This window comes from Neodothiora populina (assembly GCF_041146345.1).
Source record: "Neodothiora populina strain CPC 39397 chromosome Unknown canker_contig_8, whole genome shotgun sequence".
Lineage (NCBI taxonomy): Eukaryota > Fungi > Ascomycota > Dothideomycetes > Dothideales > Dothioraceae > Neodothiora > Neodothiora populina.
In genome coordinates this window covers 674,371-689,299 of record NW_027191411.1, presented here as the reverse complement: position 1 = coordinate 689,299, position 14,929 = coordinate 674,371, and the positions used below count along the sequence as shown (strand labels likewise).

Genomic DNA, 14,929 nt, shown 5'->3' with positions numbered 1-14,929 from the left:
TACATTGATCTCCGTGATATATATCTAGCCCACGTGAGGAAGGTTGAAGATCCGGGTGATATGCATGACCCAGGTGAGGGGTATAAAGGAGTAATTTTCCGGATCAACATATTCGCTATGGCAAATGCCGTCATGCATAAGTCTGTAATAGCATCATCTCGCATACTTTAGTCAGGACTTTTGTGATTGTGTGGCTTCTGAAGCAGTTTTATGTTGGACCAGGAAGAGAGGTTGATCGCATGGTGCGTGCAAACAGTAGATCAAGTGGGGTTATGCCCCGCGCTTGTGTGTCACGAGCACTTGTACAGTAAGGACTTTCGAGTGAGAACTTTGGATTATGGTCTTCTGAATTGAAGACTCGAGACTTTTGTATTAGTGGCTGCTTTTGTTGTTTGCTGCTTTTTGTCGTAATATGGTTCCAATATTTACATCGAATTGAAATGGTATGTTTCAATCGCCGCTTTGGTCATCAAGGCTTGGCGTAGGCTTCTGGATATATGCTTCGACCTCTTCATCGGATGCCCAACCATTCCATGCTTCCACACTTTCAACGACCTGGCGGACAGCAGCGAGATATTCTTTTGGTGCACTTCGCGCATCGCCATCTAATCGACCTTCGAGGAAGACACGAAGCGCCACAAGACATCGTCTAAGCATCATGAAGCCGTTTCTGTCGAGTTGGGTGCGCTTGCTATATTCTTCCCAATGATCCCTCATCCAGTGCATCAGCTCGGACAACTCATCGTAGCCGCGCAAGATACCGAGAGCACGAATGTATGCATGGACAACAGCAGGAGACGGCATAGCTAACAGTCTGGGCAGACGCGTCGCTATTTCAGGACCTCGTGTGTGGAGCGATGCAGGGGTAGAAGGGCGAGACTGATAGCCGACCAGAGTCCAGAATTGCGAACATATGTACGCGGAGTCCTGACCGATCGCATGTGCAAGAGCATGAGCTCGGAGAAGATCACCGCTGTCGTTCTCTGACGGGGCTTCAGCGATGGACGTGTTGCGCTGGCTTTTCTCCGATCGAGCAATGGTCCATGAAGCAGCCGAAGCAGCATGCTGAGTGATGAGGCATAGACTACCGAAGCTGAGTATGTCAAGATACATGTCTAGTCCGCGCATCATCGACACTACATGTTTCGCATCTTGATAGGCGTCCATGCTCCTGGTTACCGTCTTCAAGTTGTCTCCAGTGTTCCTATCGCTAGGTGCAGCGTGTGTGAACATGGTGGTTGGTGCCTTGGGCCGTGCGAGGCCTCGTAATAGGTTGGTCCAGGCTGGGCGATACTGACGACGCTCTTGGTCCAACAAAAACAATGCAATCCCAATAGTTCGGCGTAGGTCGACACTGTTATGCCCATGTTTATAGATGCCTCGAAAATTCTTCTGCACCATGGAATTGGGGAAACGAGTCAAAAGTCTGACGACAGAAGCTAACACGACATCCGAGACGAAATCCAGTTTCGGCAGTTGGCCCTCGGCTAGAGAAGGATCATGCACAAGGGTGTCAACAAATTTTCGATACTCGGGGCCGGCAGACTCGAGGTAGTTGAATCCTTCCTCTAGGCTGGTGGCATTGTTGACCAGGAATGCAAGGGTCCGGCCACAGGGTCGTAGTCCTTGTTGCTGCATGCGCTGATGCAAGTCGTCGAGGGATGGTGGCGGTGTCTTGGTGTATACAGCTTGATGTATTGAAGGCGGAGGAGGAAAGACCTCTTTCAAGTCGCCTGGGTACATCGGACGTCGCTCTGGCACCGAATTTGACAGACGAGCATGATGGGCCTGTCCCAATCTCAAACGCTTTCGCTCTTCGACGACCTTCTCAAACATGGCAAGATAGACGTCTTGATTCAAGTCCAGACCTTGGTCCTCGCAGGAAAGGAAGGCGGCCCAGGCTTCGTGTACAGTGCGGGTGCTTTTTATGCGAGCGGCCCATACTTGGGACTTGTCTCCCTGATGCGAAGCTTGTGGCATGAGGGCCCTGGTCTGGATTGTCGGACTCATATCCAGGTCCCAGCCCGAATAGATTAGAGCGGTACTTTCCCAGTCTTGCATGGCGTAACCAGCTTCCTGCATCCTGTTCAAGACGTGGTGCGCGCGACTGATTCCGTACTCCAAGCCGATGTCGGCGTCCATACCAGTACGATCCTCTTTCCACGGCGGCCACGAGGGAGCTTTGAGTCTCGCCCACTCCATCTCATCGAGGGTCTTGCAGTGGACGAGTTGTACACTCAATACGCCCCGGTAGCCTTCTCTTGTTATGGACAGCGGCGGATCGTGTTCGGCCATGTGTCTCAGTATGACGGCCTGGGCGGATTCCTGAAAGACGGCGCTTTTGTAAGGCTCGACTGCGGCGGGATGGGAAATGAGATAGAGAGCGCGATTGAGCAAGCCAGTCAATCTCGAAAGGGCTTCGGCAGGGGCGTCTCCCTCAGAATCGAGCTGTTCTGCGGTGGGTGACAGACGCATGAACCCGACAAGGGCCTCGGTCATGGCGGGCATGACCTCGGGCCACACGAGACGCGCGTGGCGGAGTAACCTGATGTAGAAGCGGAAGACGTGGGTCTCGACGTCCTTTGACATCCGGGGAGTGTTTACAAGTGCTTGCTCTTGCGCTGTGGTACCGACCGAAGTCATAGCATGATAGCACACATGCATGTGTTCGACCAGCAGGCGGAATGCCTCGGCGGAGATGTGATGGCGACGGAGGAAAGCAAGGAGGACGAAAGCGGGCACTCTGGTGGCCGGAACATGGTCGGATTGCTGCACGGTGGAAACACCAAGAAGTAGGCGAGTGGCGCGAGCCGAGTCGAATGCGGTGAGAACGCTGATCCAGGTCTGCAGGTCAACAGAATCATAGCCATTCTTGGTCAAGCAGAGGTCGTCTCCAGGGGTCTGGGTTTCGATAAAGAGAGAGGAGAAGTCGACGGAAGGATCTCGGACAGCAGAGCGGGTCCTCGTGATGATGTGCTTCGCGAGCAGAGCTTTCAGAGGGGAGGAGCCACTGAGGTAGACCAAGGGATCAGGCTCACGAGGGACTTGTTGGCGAAGAGCAGGACGCTTGTCGGTAAAGGAGATATCAGACGCATTGAAGTGGAAAAGCGGAGCTCGGCCACGGTCCGAGGCGTAGATCAAGGCTTGCTGCAGCGCATCGCCACGCCTGATCTTTGCAGAGGGAGCGCGTGCTCGCCAAGTCTTGCTTGGTTGGTGAGTTGCATAGGCTCGTGGCTCTGAAGACCGAGCTCTGAAAGGTGCTGGGAGAGCAGTGAGGGTGGTGGTGGAGGAGCAGCGCCGTGGCCAAAGGCGTAAAAGTGAGGGAGAGTAATGCCTATGAATGGGCCGAGAGGCAGAAGCAGAGGCTCTTCCCTGGTGTGACAATTGACTCAGCTGCTGCTGTAGCCACAGCTCCGTCCGGCACGATACATTGCGATTGACAGATGCCTGACCAACCCGTGGAAAGGGAGAAGTTGGACAAGCAAGTGGCATTCATTGACAGACAGACCAGAGTTGAGACAAGTCAAGGAGCTGCGAGAGGGCGAGGGAGTGGGCGTGTCTGGACAAGTACATGGTGATATGGGAGAGGGAAGCAAAACTATGATGCAAACACGGGTGCAAACATGGAGTAGTCGGGTCAGCAACAGCAATAATCATCTGTTCTTTAGTTATTTGTCTTTATTTGTCTTTATTTGTCGTTAGTTGTCGTTATTTGTCTTGAGTCTGCAGGGTTTGCTCGGGAGTTATCCGAATTGCGCATTCTGCCGTTTGACCAGAAGAGCGAAGGGGCGGGCCATCATTATTAGGGTACCGAGACTGGCATTATTGCTAGCATGATTACCTTACCTTGGTCCCTTGCTGCATGTCAATGGTGGATCGGAGAGACCTGTTGGATCAGAGAGAAGGTATACCTTTGTATATTCATTCCATAATCCTCGCCATTATTACATTCGACGTTGCCTTGGAGATTGGCGTTTCTTTTCCCCAACAAATCTTGTACTGAGCTGTACTTGTATCTCGCATCAAGACAAGCTGTGCGCGACAACGGGGCTTTTTTCTTCGCCGACTCTGCCGTGTATAGGACTTTAGCTCATAAAACAATACCTGCTAGCCACCAAACGACGTGTGGAAGCGTGGCAGCGCGAATCCTGGAGTTCATCCAAGAGCATCATTTCATTTTCGGTGCAGTCGGTGCAGTGGAAAGCACAAAGCGCAGCCTCTCGGGATTATTCTTCACTTCCAGCTTGATCAAACACTCCAGGAGTCAAGTCGCGTCTCCGTCACGCCAGCCCTTGCCCTGCCGTGCCCTTGTCGTGTCCTGCGCCTGAAGCTGGCGCGTTCGGTCTTGGATTCATTATTGAGGTGTATCTCTCTCCTCACCACCAAAAAAAAGTCATGAATACCACAAACGGCATCCTGACGTTGCCCACGGCACAACACGCCCCGCCTGCCCTCTCAGGCACTTATTCAGGCACCAAACGAAAGCGATCAGGGAGTCGGTCGCAATCGCCAGCAGCTGAGCGAAGACATGAGCCACAACAAGAACTAAATGGACATGGATTATCCCCATCAAAACCACTGGAAATAAACCCTTTCCATCTGGACATTCTTGACGTCTTCAAGGAGTCAGTCCACCAACCCATTCCATCATGCGCATAATTCTGACCACAGCCCAGATATGACACCACCCCTTCTATCCTCGATCACAAACTGCCCGAGCCACGGTCCAACGACGCGCCAGTCGCAAAGCGCGCCAGAGTGAATGACGAACAGTCCTTCGACACAATCTCCTCCAGAATCCAGAATGGTGTTTACCTCTCCCTCGCCGAGATCCAACACGACATTGTCCAAGTCTGCGCATCCATCATCGAATCTATCAAGACCAAAGAGCGCGAGAACAATGCCACGCGACCGCCACCAGAGGACATCAAGATCATGCAGCGCGTCATGGCCTTCCAGCACCTCAGCACCGCCACCTTGATCAGAGAGGGTAGCAAGAAAGATGCCAAAGGAGCGATCGCTGCCGTCAACGGCCACGTCAAGGACGAACCCACGCAGACCTCGTCCGCCGTCACTGCCCCACCGGGACACACCGTGCTGACCTTGTTTGGCAATGCGCCTACGCCGAGACAACTCTTCTCCAGCTTCCAACACCCAAGCACCCATGAGGATGTCAAGGCAGATGGCATCGACCTCGACCTCGAAGAGCTGGGTCTTCCGAACATCCTCAACGCCACCAAGGTCATGCCTTTGGATCCCGAAATTGCCTTGGGAAACAGGCCAAAGCAGCCCACCTTTGCGGACGTCTTCCCACCCCCTGCAACTTTGGCTCCTCTCAACCCTCCGAAACCCAAGCAGTCGACGAGAAGCGCGAGCATTTCTTGGATTACGGGGGATTCCGCCCTGCCCAAGCCCTCTCGAAAGAATGCTTATACCATGCAACCACTGAATGTTGGTTCATGGCTCGACTATGCTGCGCGTGATGCTGACAAGGATACTTCGGCTATCATCAAGCGAAGGAGGAGGGAGAGCATTGTCGCCAGCGCTCCTCCAGTCAAGGCCATCGAAGACATGTCTCCTGCCGAAATCATTGCGCAGGAGGAGGCCCTCTTCAAAGCCGCCTATTCCAACTTTGCTCCGACAGTCGACAATTCCAAGGCCATTGTGTCTGACGAGATCAGGGACCGGGTTTGGTGGCACAAGTTGGGCCAGAAGCGTTTTGATAAACGTTTCGTCCTTGACCCGGATCTGGCAAACGCCTTCCCTTCGCCGGATGACACGACCGACAGTATGGCCGTCGAGGAGCCTGCCGCTACTTTGGGAAGTGTCGATGAGATGAAGGAAATGCAGGAAGCAGTCGACAATTTCGATCAGGCAGCTTTCAACGCTGATAGCCTCGTCACGACGATCAACGATGACGAGCAGCGCTCCGTTGATCAGATGCTGAGTCATGTCTCCGCTCTCATCGAGACTCTATCTGGCTATCAGCGCATACGTAACTCATACATTACTCCTTCGACCATGCGCAATCCTACCAGCCCCAGCCCCGCACTGTCATACACCATGGGCACCCCGACCGAGCCTACCAAGGACGAGACCACCGTATACAAAGCTCTCCGGTCACAACTCGCTCAGATCATTTCCAAGCTCCCTCCCTACGCTGTCGCTAAGCTGGATGGCGAACAGCTCGAAGATCTAACCGTCAGCAGGACCATGATCATTCAAGGAAAGGAGGTCAAGGGAAGCATGGAGGAGGACCAGCTCACTCGTATCATCCGAAGCTCGGCTGCAATGCAAGCCGCTGCAGGTCCAGCCTCTTCGGTTCGCCAATCCACAGAGTTCAAGAACTCGTCCTACGGCCGGACTCCGTCCGCTGCGCGCGCTTCCAACACATATGCCAGTGCGAGAACTCCGGCGACCGGCTTCAATCGGTCCACTGTGGCGCAGAGTTTCAATACACCTGCGGCGACGAATGGACGTCCGTCCTATGCTCAAGGGCCTAACTATCCCAACACAGTCAGCCGTCCTTCGTCGTTTGGCCAGACGAATGGTCAACCAGCCTATCGGTCCGGGTATAACTATGGCAGTGGATTCAATCCTCAATCCACACCACAGCAGCCATCCGCACAGACGCCAGGAGGCTACGGCGGGCAACAGACACAATTTCGCAACACGACCGCATATAATCACAACGCCACGCCTTCCTACAACCAGCAACACAATGTAGCTCAAAACAGATCAGGATACAACAACACTGCGGCGGCCCCCACGCCAGCTCAGTACGTGCCGCAAAGACCCAACAGCCAACCCCAGGCGCCGCCGCAGCCGCGAATGAACAGCCAGGGTCCCCATGCACCAACGCCCCAACATCAACAACAGCAGCAGCAAGCAACAAGCAATTCTGGTCGCGCAACCCCGGTCACGAACCAACAACCGCAGGGACCACAAACGCCTTCAGCACTAGGTCCCAGCGGTTTCCACACGAGTATGACGTCCGAACAGCAAAAGTTGATGATGGAGAGACAGAGGGCTCAGTTGGCTCAACAGCCCATTGCCAGGTCTCAGGCGCAGGCTCTGGCCAGCGGCGATGTGCAACAGCAGCAGCAGCAGCAGCAGCAGCAGCAGCGGCATCAGCCTCAGGCCCAAGTTCAAATGTCTGCGCCAGCGGCTCAAGTGACCCAGTCAATACAACAACAGCAGCAGCCGCAAGCTCCACAACCACTTCAAGCTCCGGCATCGACACCAGCTCAGGCACCAACGCCAGCTTCTGTCCCGACATCTGCTGCTGTTGCTCCTCCTGCTGCACCTGTTGTTGTTGTTGCTGCTACTACAGCACCCGTCACTCCTGCTTCAGCACCAGTCCCAGCAGCGCCGGCTCCAACTGCGATTCCAACGCAACAAGCGCAATCTCAGCCCTCGGAGAAGACTAATGGGGCTTCTTCGACGTGAGCCAATGAACAAACTCTTCCAGATCGAGAGGAGAATAAAGGGGCAAAGGTGGTCCTATGAAGCGATGCACAAGAACGCGAGGAACGTGATTGACCGAGAAAGTAGACAAAGAACTCCGAATCGTCGAGAAATAAATATGGGGAGAAAAAAACAAACCGAAGAGGAAGTTCTAGAAACGGGAATGTGCTACGCAAACGAACGCGCAATCGAACCATTAACTGTATGCGAACCCTGATTATCAAGTCGTGTAAGAGTGTAGTAGTAAACCAGAGAGAGAAAAGAACAAGACGTCCCCGCAAAGTCCATCAATTGCATCCTCATTCAGAGGAAATCAAGTTCAATTCAAAGTCCTTTTTAAGTTCCTATTGACATTATTACATAAAAAGTACAGCACAGTAGCCGATTTAGCAGATGGAAGTTGGTTGCTTGCTTGCTTTGCGCTCTATGACGCTTAGCCTATCTGTGTGATATTTGTGGGCTTGTTAGATACAGCGATTGAGGAATGATGTTGAGGGGAATGGGAGAGGTGAGGCCTTGACTAACCTGGACTTAATAGGACAAGACTGGACTGCACGAAACAAGTACATGCACGTATAGTGACATTGATGTCTGCATGGGAAATATGGACAAGAAAGATCTTGTAGGCAAAAGAAGTAGGTATTAATAACTGATTCTCGAACGATGCCGCACTCTTCCTTTTCTCGAGCGAGCTTCTACGGAGCTTCTTCTTCCATGTTCTTTTCCGTGAACGAAGAACTACATAAACCCCCTTTTTCCAGTGCCCTTCTCGTTGTCTCGGAAAGAGGGATTGTCTATCTACACAATGACTTTTTGTCTGGCTTTTCGAAGTCCTCGATGCTGATCGTTCCGAGGCAGGAAGACCTGAGAAACCTGAGAGAAAAAGAAAAAGGTCACTTCTTGAACGTCATGCTCTTTCCGGCCCTCTCCCTCTGCGCTCTGGGTAGTCCCTTGGCGGTATCCAGCGCTTTTTTATAAGGATCAAACACCTTTGGTGCGGTATCCTTCTTCTTGGACCCCTTTCCTTCCATCCTGTTTCTTCTTTCCCTCGCCGCTTCTTCCTTGACGGCATTCAATACACTCGGTCCGCCGGCATAGTCGAACTCTTCCTCTTCTTCTATTGCTCTGGCTTTTGCTTCGGCTTCGGCTTCTTTTTGTGCGCGTCTCGCTGCCTTCTTGGCGGCTTTCGCGGCGCGCCGAATCTCGATGTTGTCTTCCTCCTCGTCGGGAATGCCGACTTCGTCTGCGTTAGAGGCTAATCCGTCGGCGCGTCCGGTGAGGTCGGAAGTCGATATCGCGTCGCTCTTACGTTTGCGGCTCAGTTGCTTCAACGTGAAGACCTTGCTGCCATCGTCGGTCGCCTCGGCATTCTGCTTTGCTGGCACGGGCGAGGCCTCCTCAGCAGGCTTGATAGGGGTGACGGCGGTGTTACTGGGTACAGGCGTTTGGTGCTCTGAGAATGGATCGTTTTCGGTAAAGATCTCGGCTGTCAGAGCAGGCAGGGGTAGATCTAGTTGGACGTCGGTTGCGATGGGCTTCGGTGCGTAGCTGTCGCTCAAGGCGGGGCCCCAGAACAAAGAGTCGTTAGCCTTGAGAGACTGGGCGTCACCATTCGCGATACGGTCAAGTACTGGTGCCACAGCGGCGATTGATGAAGTGGCGGCAACCGGAGTCAATGCAGCCGCTGCCTGTACGCCGCCCCTGTACGAAGCAGCATTTCGGAAAGGAGCGCCCTCGGGACCGTATATGTGAAACTCAATGTCTCTTAACGTGTCAACCATCTCGGGACCGTTCTCGCCTTCCACCTTGGCCTTGCTGATCACAGCGAGTAGCTCATCTGCCCGTAAACGGACAGTCTGGCTTGTGGGCTGAGCGACGGCGAACAGAGCGGGTTTCTCGACAGGCATCTCCTTGGCGACACTGAAGACATTGTGGTTAGCCATGACGTAGTGCACGCCATCGTCCTGTTCTCGGGCCACGCTATCTCTCCAGTGGTGGACAGCTCTGAAGACAGCAAACTGTTGTTTGTTCAGCAAGGCCGGAGTGCGACTCAGCATCTTGTACCAGCCCATTGGCCCAACTCCCCGCTCGACGTCGTAGACGGGATGTTCGTAGCGTTGCAGGGCGGTGTCCTTGGATTTGACGAGGACATCGTGGATCTTATCCTTTTCGTGGTTGGGTAGCGAAAAGTCGGACTTTTGAATGAGTTCGTTGCGCATGTTGTCGAAGATGTAAAGCAGGAAATGGGTATCAGAGCGAGCATATTCAAACATCTCGGTGGGCAAAGGTCGTATCCGCCAATCAGCAGTCTGGTATTGTTTCTGAGCATCAAAATCGACAAACTTCTTCAGCAAGAAGGCCAAGCTGCCTCCTGCGTATCCCAAAGCTCTTGCGGCATAGTGCGTGTCGAATAGACCGACGATGTAAAGGCCGAGATCCCGCTGCAGCCAGACGATATCCATAAAGGCGCCGTGTAACACCTTGACGATGCTGGGGTCTGCGAAGACTACATTCAGCTCGGACAACTTCCTGCGCCAGGGCTGCAGAGTGTCGACGACCCAGTCCTTGTCGCGGGTGCTGATCTGCATCAGAGAAACAATGCCGATGTATGATCGCTGATCGTGATGTTCCAGATCAATGGCAATCTCTTTGGCCCGCATGAGTTCCTTGATCATCTCGTGCATGGCCTCTTCCGTGTCGACAAAGGTAGCAGTGGTGGATTCATAGGGTAGATATGGGATAGGTTCTGCCTCTGTGTAGACAAATGAAGGGTACTCGTACTGCTCAATCTCTTGCTGGTAGGGGTGAGGGTAGTATTCGCGGCCGTCTTCTTCGCTTTTGATCGTCTTGCGTGTTGATTTGTAGGGGGTTTGAGCATGAGGTTTCTTGGCGAGCAGAGGCTTGAAGATTGCCGTTTCGGCATTGGTGGGCACGTGTTGGAATAACAATTGTGGCTTCGGAAGGTCTTGCGAGCGGAGGGCTTGGGCAATGCGCGAAGTCTTAGGCGAGGACAAAGAAGCGGTAGATCTAGTCGGCGTCTGCGAGACACTATTAGTACACAAGATCTGAGAAGAACAGAAAAGAATAGCAGAGTTACTGACCTGCTCGCGTCCGGGACTCAGCCTTTTCACCGCTCCCGTGTATTCATCCAAGCTGATATCGGCTTTCTCCAGCAGACTGTCGACGACATCAACAATCCCTCTCCAGCCGCCATCTACGCCATCGACGCCATCTGCAGGACGGAGCCTGGGACGTACAATTTCCGTGTTCGCTGTCGCGTTGCCCAACAGGCGTGCCGCAAGAGCGAGAAGCCGCGCATTCTGCTTGTCCAGCCCTTTGGCCAAGGACGGATCCAGTGATCGATAGAAGGGGAGGTCCTCTGAGGCTAGGCCGGCGGCACTCTGGGTCGTGGCGACGAGAGACGATTTCAGCGAGTCCTGGAACGCTTTGAAATCACCGAATGCCTCCATTGTCTTATTCGACCATGTGATGTAAGAGATGGAGCGAGTGTCAAGCGGCCGTGGGGTGTTTTCTTTTGATAATCGATGATGAGTGGACGAGACAAGAAAGGAAGACGAGAGGAACAAAAGATGGCTTCCCTTTTCTCTGATCTGTCAACGTCTTGGTCTAGTCCAGAAAGTGGAAGGCGCAAAAAGTCGAGATCAGGAATGTGCGCACAGACCTCCTTGCATGTCAGATAAGCTCTTTGGCGCCGCTGATTACCCCGCAATCTTATCAGATCTGAACATATCTTTGCGTACAAGCAGTAAACAAGGCAAATAATGTGTATACAGCATCTTACCTTAGCTGACCTGTGGTAAACGCTGAGCCGCCCGCTTAGGTGTCTAGATCCTCTAGTCCCTCCTAGAGTAAGCTGAGAACCTTCCTTCTTTCTATCACGGTAACACGTCAAACATGAGCCACATGTCTTTCTTTGCTCCGTCTCTTCTACCCTGTCTCACTCCCACCACAGTTCGAACGATCTGAAGCCACATACTATTTTTATCATAACCTGTTTCTTATTGCTCTCCTTTTTTGTCCGCCCCACACGTATCCGCGAACCCAATAACAGCGTAGACTAGAAAAGAAGGAAGAAGAGAGAGATCATAATGGTCTCCGACGTCCACATGCACGACCACAGCCCCCACCACACTCCGCGCGACACGATCAAGAAGCGCAAGCGCATCTCGGACCAACACTTGCCTCAACCTACTCGACAACATCAGCGCAAGACTTCTCTCAACGACCGCACATTCAGCATAAACACGCGCCGAAGGCTCGACTTTGCCTTTCCTCCATCTGCTGCTGCTGCTGCTGCTGTTGCCGGCGACGATGGACCTACCATGTCTCTCTCCAGCCCTGCGCAAGTCCCAACTACAATCACAGCTACTGAAGACGATAACGGCAACACCTTCATCCCTCTGCTCTCTATCCCCAAACCAGAACCCTCTTCTCAACCCCAGCAAGACACATCCAAATGCTACGACTGGCTCCTGCAGCAAAAAGGAATCCACTACACGCGCAACGCGACCTGGTTTACGACCTACACGCCTCTCAACATCTCTCTGTCGTCAGGGCTATGGTGTCAAGGCATCGGCACCGTGACGCTGTCTCCTCTTCTGCAACAACTCCCCAATACCGGCTCGCACCACGGAAACAACAACAGCCAGATCATCCTGCGAGACGTCCTGCACCTGCCCAAAGCGCCGTGCAACGGTATCTCGCTGCCTTTGATGTCGTCGCTGCTGGATCCTGTCTATGAAGCTGGACCTTCGACTGCGACGCTGCCGGCCTGTCTCAAGGGCTTGAGAGATACGAAGTCTGGACATGTGTTTCTGACGAACAAAGTCCGAGGCGGCTGGGATAGACTTATGCTGTTAGGCGGCGCAGCAAATACGGAACAGTCATCGGCGGGGCGAGAAATCAGTCTGCTGGGAACAGCACAGGATGACTGGGAAGAAGACGACATGGAGTCCGCCGGAGGGGTCTCGTATCGCCTGTTAGATCTAGCGGTCTGTTTGTCCGAGAACGATGTTCAAAGGATCGCGCAGCTGGTCGGTCTTGCTTCTGATGCTCCTGTTCCTGGACCGGTATCAGTGTCTGCCATCCGTGGCGGTGGTGACGGGGACGGGGACGAAGAGATGATGTGTCAGAATGGGAGCTGACATTGCTGACCTTATACGGGGCTCATGTGTACAGTGGTATATGTATTATGTAATTAATGTAGTGGAAAAAGGAGGTGAAATATATTCTCTGATCTCTTGACATTACATTACATCCCGATGCTTTGCTCACTACTTTTGCCGTCACACACACACACACTCTCTCTCTCCTCTTGTTTCATTTCTGTTTTCATTATATCGTAGTAATTCGTCATGATTCGTTATCAGCAATCCAAGCATCCCCTCACACCCATGGCTCCTTGCCGTGTCCCTATTTTCACATAGCTGGATCGAGTCGCACTACAATCATGTGATAAACAACGACTCTCCAGACTCCATACTAGCAATCTTCGTCCGGGTAGTCTCATCATCCGCCTTCTTCGAAGCCGACGAAGAGGAAAAAGTCTGTCCCAGCACTTGGTCCAACTTCCTCTGTGCCGCCTCGACGGTATACGCCGTGCTCTTGATCCACGTGACGGACCAGCCCTGATTATCCTTGACCTCGTCGTGCGCGCTGATCCAGTACTCGGCGCCGAGCTCTCGGACGATCTTCTCGCCGCCGGGATAGCCTGCTGCGACGACGCCGCCCATGAACCAGGGGTTTTCTTCCGTGTTGATTGAGTGGAATAGCGCGGTCAGGGGCAGGGCTGACTCTTTCTTCAGATGGGATGCTGCGTAAGGCGCTATTGCTGAGTAGGAGACGCCGTGGGGACTGTAGAGCACGCTTAGCGTCCTCTGTGAAGGCCCAGGTAATGCAGAGCCAGGATGTTGTTCGTCAGTGGGTGAGGCTGGGGGCGTCATGTACGAGTGATTAGCATTGACGGATTCCACACTGCGCTGTGCATGGGGTGTCTGAGTACGCGATGAAGCGGGAGACACGGGAGGCGACACAGGGAGATCTACAATGGTTCCAGAATTCGTGATGGTCGTCGTGCCGGGCGAACGATACGTGATACCGATTGCGTTGTGGAGCGCTGTGAGATCCATCTTCTGAGGCAGATACGAAATGGTCATCTCCCCCGGCTCACTTCTGGAATTATAGTTTTGTAGAAGGATCCGGACAAGGCTGTCGCTTTTCTCTGGGCTGTATGGAACTAGGAACTCTATTGTCGCATTTGTGAAATGCTTCCATGACTTGATTTTCTTGGCCGCTGCTGGCGTGGCCAGGATTCTGATGCGCGTGTCATGTGGTAATGTACATAGTGTTTCTCTGTGACAGTGATCGGGCTTGTCTTGAGATATGATGATCAGATCAGGTAGTCTGATATCTGTCAAGGATTGCACGCAAGGAGCCGAGGTGTGATGGGATATCTGAAACGAAGGTTTCCACACAGAAGAGTGACCAGACAGCCAGGGATCGATCAATATGGTAAAGGAGCCGGGAAAGTCTGCATCTGCATCGGATGGCGTGAATGAAGGCGTGAAGGACACAAGGAAGGTAGAGTCGGCATTAAGATGCTTGACTGTGAAGGGCATGTTCTCTAGAGACGCTCGTGGTCGCCGACGTCCATCAAAGGAGTGCTCGTGGGCAAGGACTGTCAATTCCAGACAGGAACTCTGCAACAGACAGCCTCATTTTGGAAGAGGGCGCTCGAGGGGCTATACTTGTATGTGAATTGCCCTGTTCTGATCGAACGGAGGCCATGTCTTAGCGAGTTATGACAACGGCCTGCTTCTAGTCCCACAATACACAACCTCGAAGGGTCTCGGTTAGAAGGTTGAGGCGAGATTTATATTGGAGCAAGGATGTCAAAGCGAGACACGAGCGCCGCAGGGCAAGCCGGAGCGAGATAGATGTACCTTTAGCCGGCGTTGATGTGATTTTGTGTTTGATGTTTCGCAGATCTCCGATCGGAGCAATCCCAATTGCGACACGGTAAAGTCTAGACGAGGCGAGGACTCATGACGCAACGGCTGTACTTTAGTGTGCTGATTTCTGTAAGTTTGTACTATGGTAAAGCATGGTTTGAGTGCTGAAGGTGACTATGGATACTTGTCGTTGACCACTGAAGGAGATGATTGAATAGCGTGTGGCCTTGTCCAAAGTCGAAGCAAATGCTGTACTTGTACATGTCTGTCGGTCTGTGTGTGATTCAGATGACAGAGCTTCTACCTCGGTCCCGGAGGAGGCGTGTGCAAGGCGTTGGGGTAGCACAAGCTCATCGGGTGAGAACATGGCCAGCATTATCACTGCAATTCTGAAAGATGTAGGAGATTGATAAAAAGTAAACAAACCACATTCAATACCAAGGTAATAAATTGTCACTCTGATGGTGGAAAGGAAACATCGTATTGCGGGT

General features: G+C 52.8%; 5 protein-coding genes across 5 annotated transcripts; 2 read left to right on the top strand and 3 right to left on the bottom strand.

Moving 5' to 3' along the window:
• Nucleotides 1-450: 450 nt before the first annotated feature.
• On the bottom strand, nt 451-3,492 carry AAFC00_006706 (uncharacterized protein; the record flags this gene model as incomplete). The annotated part of the gene is made up of 1 exon (XM_069347842.1): nt 451-3,492. One exon carries the CDS (start codon nt 3,490-3,492, stop codon nt 451-453), a length of 3,042 nt encoding a protein of 1,013 aa, XP_069199575.1.
• A 903-nt stretch (nt 3,493-4,395) lies between these two features.
• On the top strand, nt 4,396-7,449 carry AAFC00_006705 (uncharacterized protein; the record flags this gene model as incomplete). The annotated part of the gene is made up of 2 exons (XM_069346697.1): nt 4,396-4,625; nt 4,677-7,449. 2 exons carry the CDS (start codon nt 4,396-4,398, stop codon nt 7,447-7,449), a joined length of 3,003 nt encoding a protein of 1,000 aa, XP_069199574.1.
• A 911-nt stretch (nt 7,450-8,360) lies between these two features.
• Nucleotides 8,361-10,937, bottom strand: AAFC00_006704 (uncharacterized protein; the record flags this gene model as incomplete). The annotated part of the gene is made up of 2 exons (XM_069346696.1): nt 8,361-10,505; nt 10,569-10,937. The coding sequence occupies 2 exons, from the start codon at nt 10,935-10,937 to the stop codon at nt 8,361-8,363; spliced, it is 2,514 nt and encodes an 837-aa protein (XP_069199573.1).
• A 639-nt stretch (nt 10,938-11,576) lies between these two features.
• AAFC00_006703 (uncharacterized protein) lies at nt 11,577-12,632 on the top strand (the record flags this gene model as incomplete). The annotated part of the gene is made up of 1 exon (XM_069346695.1): nt 11,577-12,632. The coding sequence occupies one exon, from the start codon at nt 11,577-11,579 to the stop codon at nt 12,630-12,632; it is 1,056 nt and encodes a 351-aa protein (XP_069199572.1).
• Nucleotides 12,633-12,935: 303 nt separating this feature from the next.
• AAFC00_006702 (uncharacterized protein) lies at nt 12,936-14,105 on the bottom strand (the record flags this gene model as incomplete). Its single annotated transcript, XM_069346694.1, has 1 exon — nt 12,936-14,105. The coding sequence occupies one exon, from the start codon at nt 14,103-14,105 to the stop codon at nt 12,936-12,938; it is 1,170 nt and encodes a 389-aa protein (XP_069199571.1).
• Nucleotides 14,106-14,929: the final 824 nt, after the last annotated feature.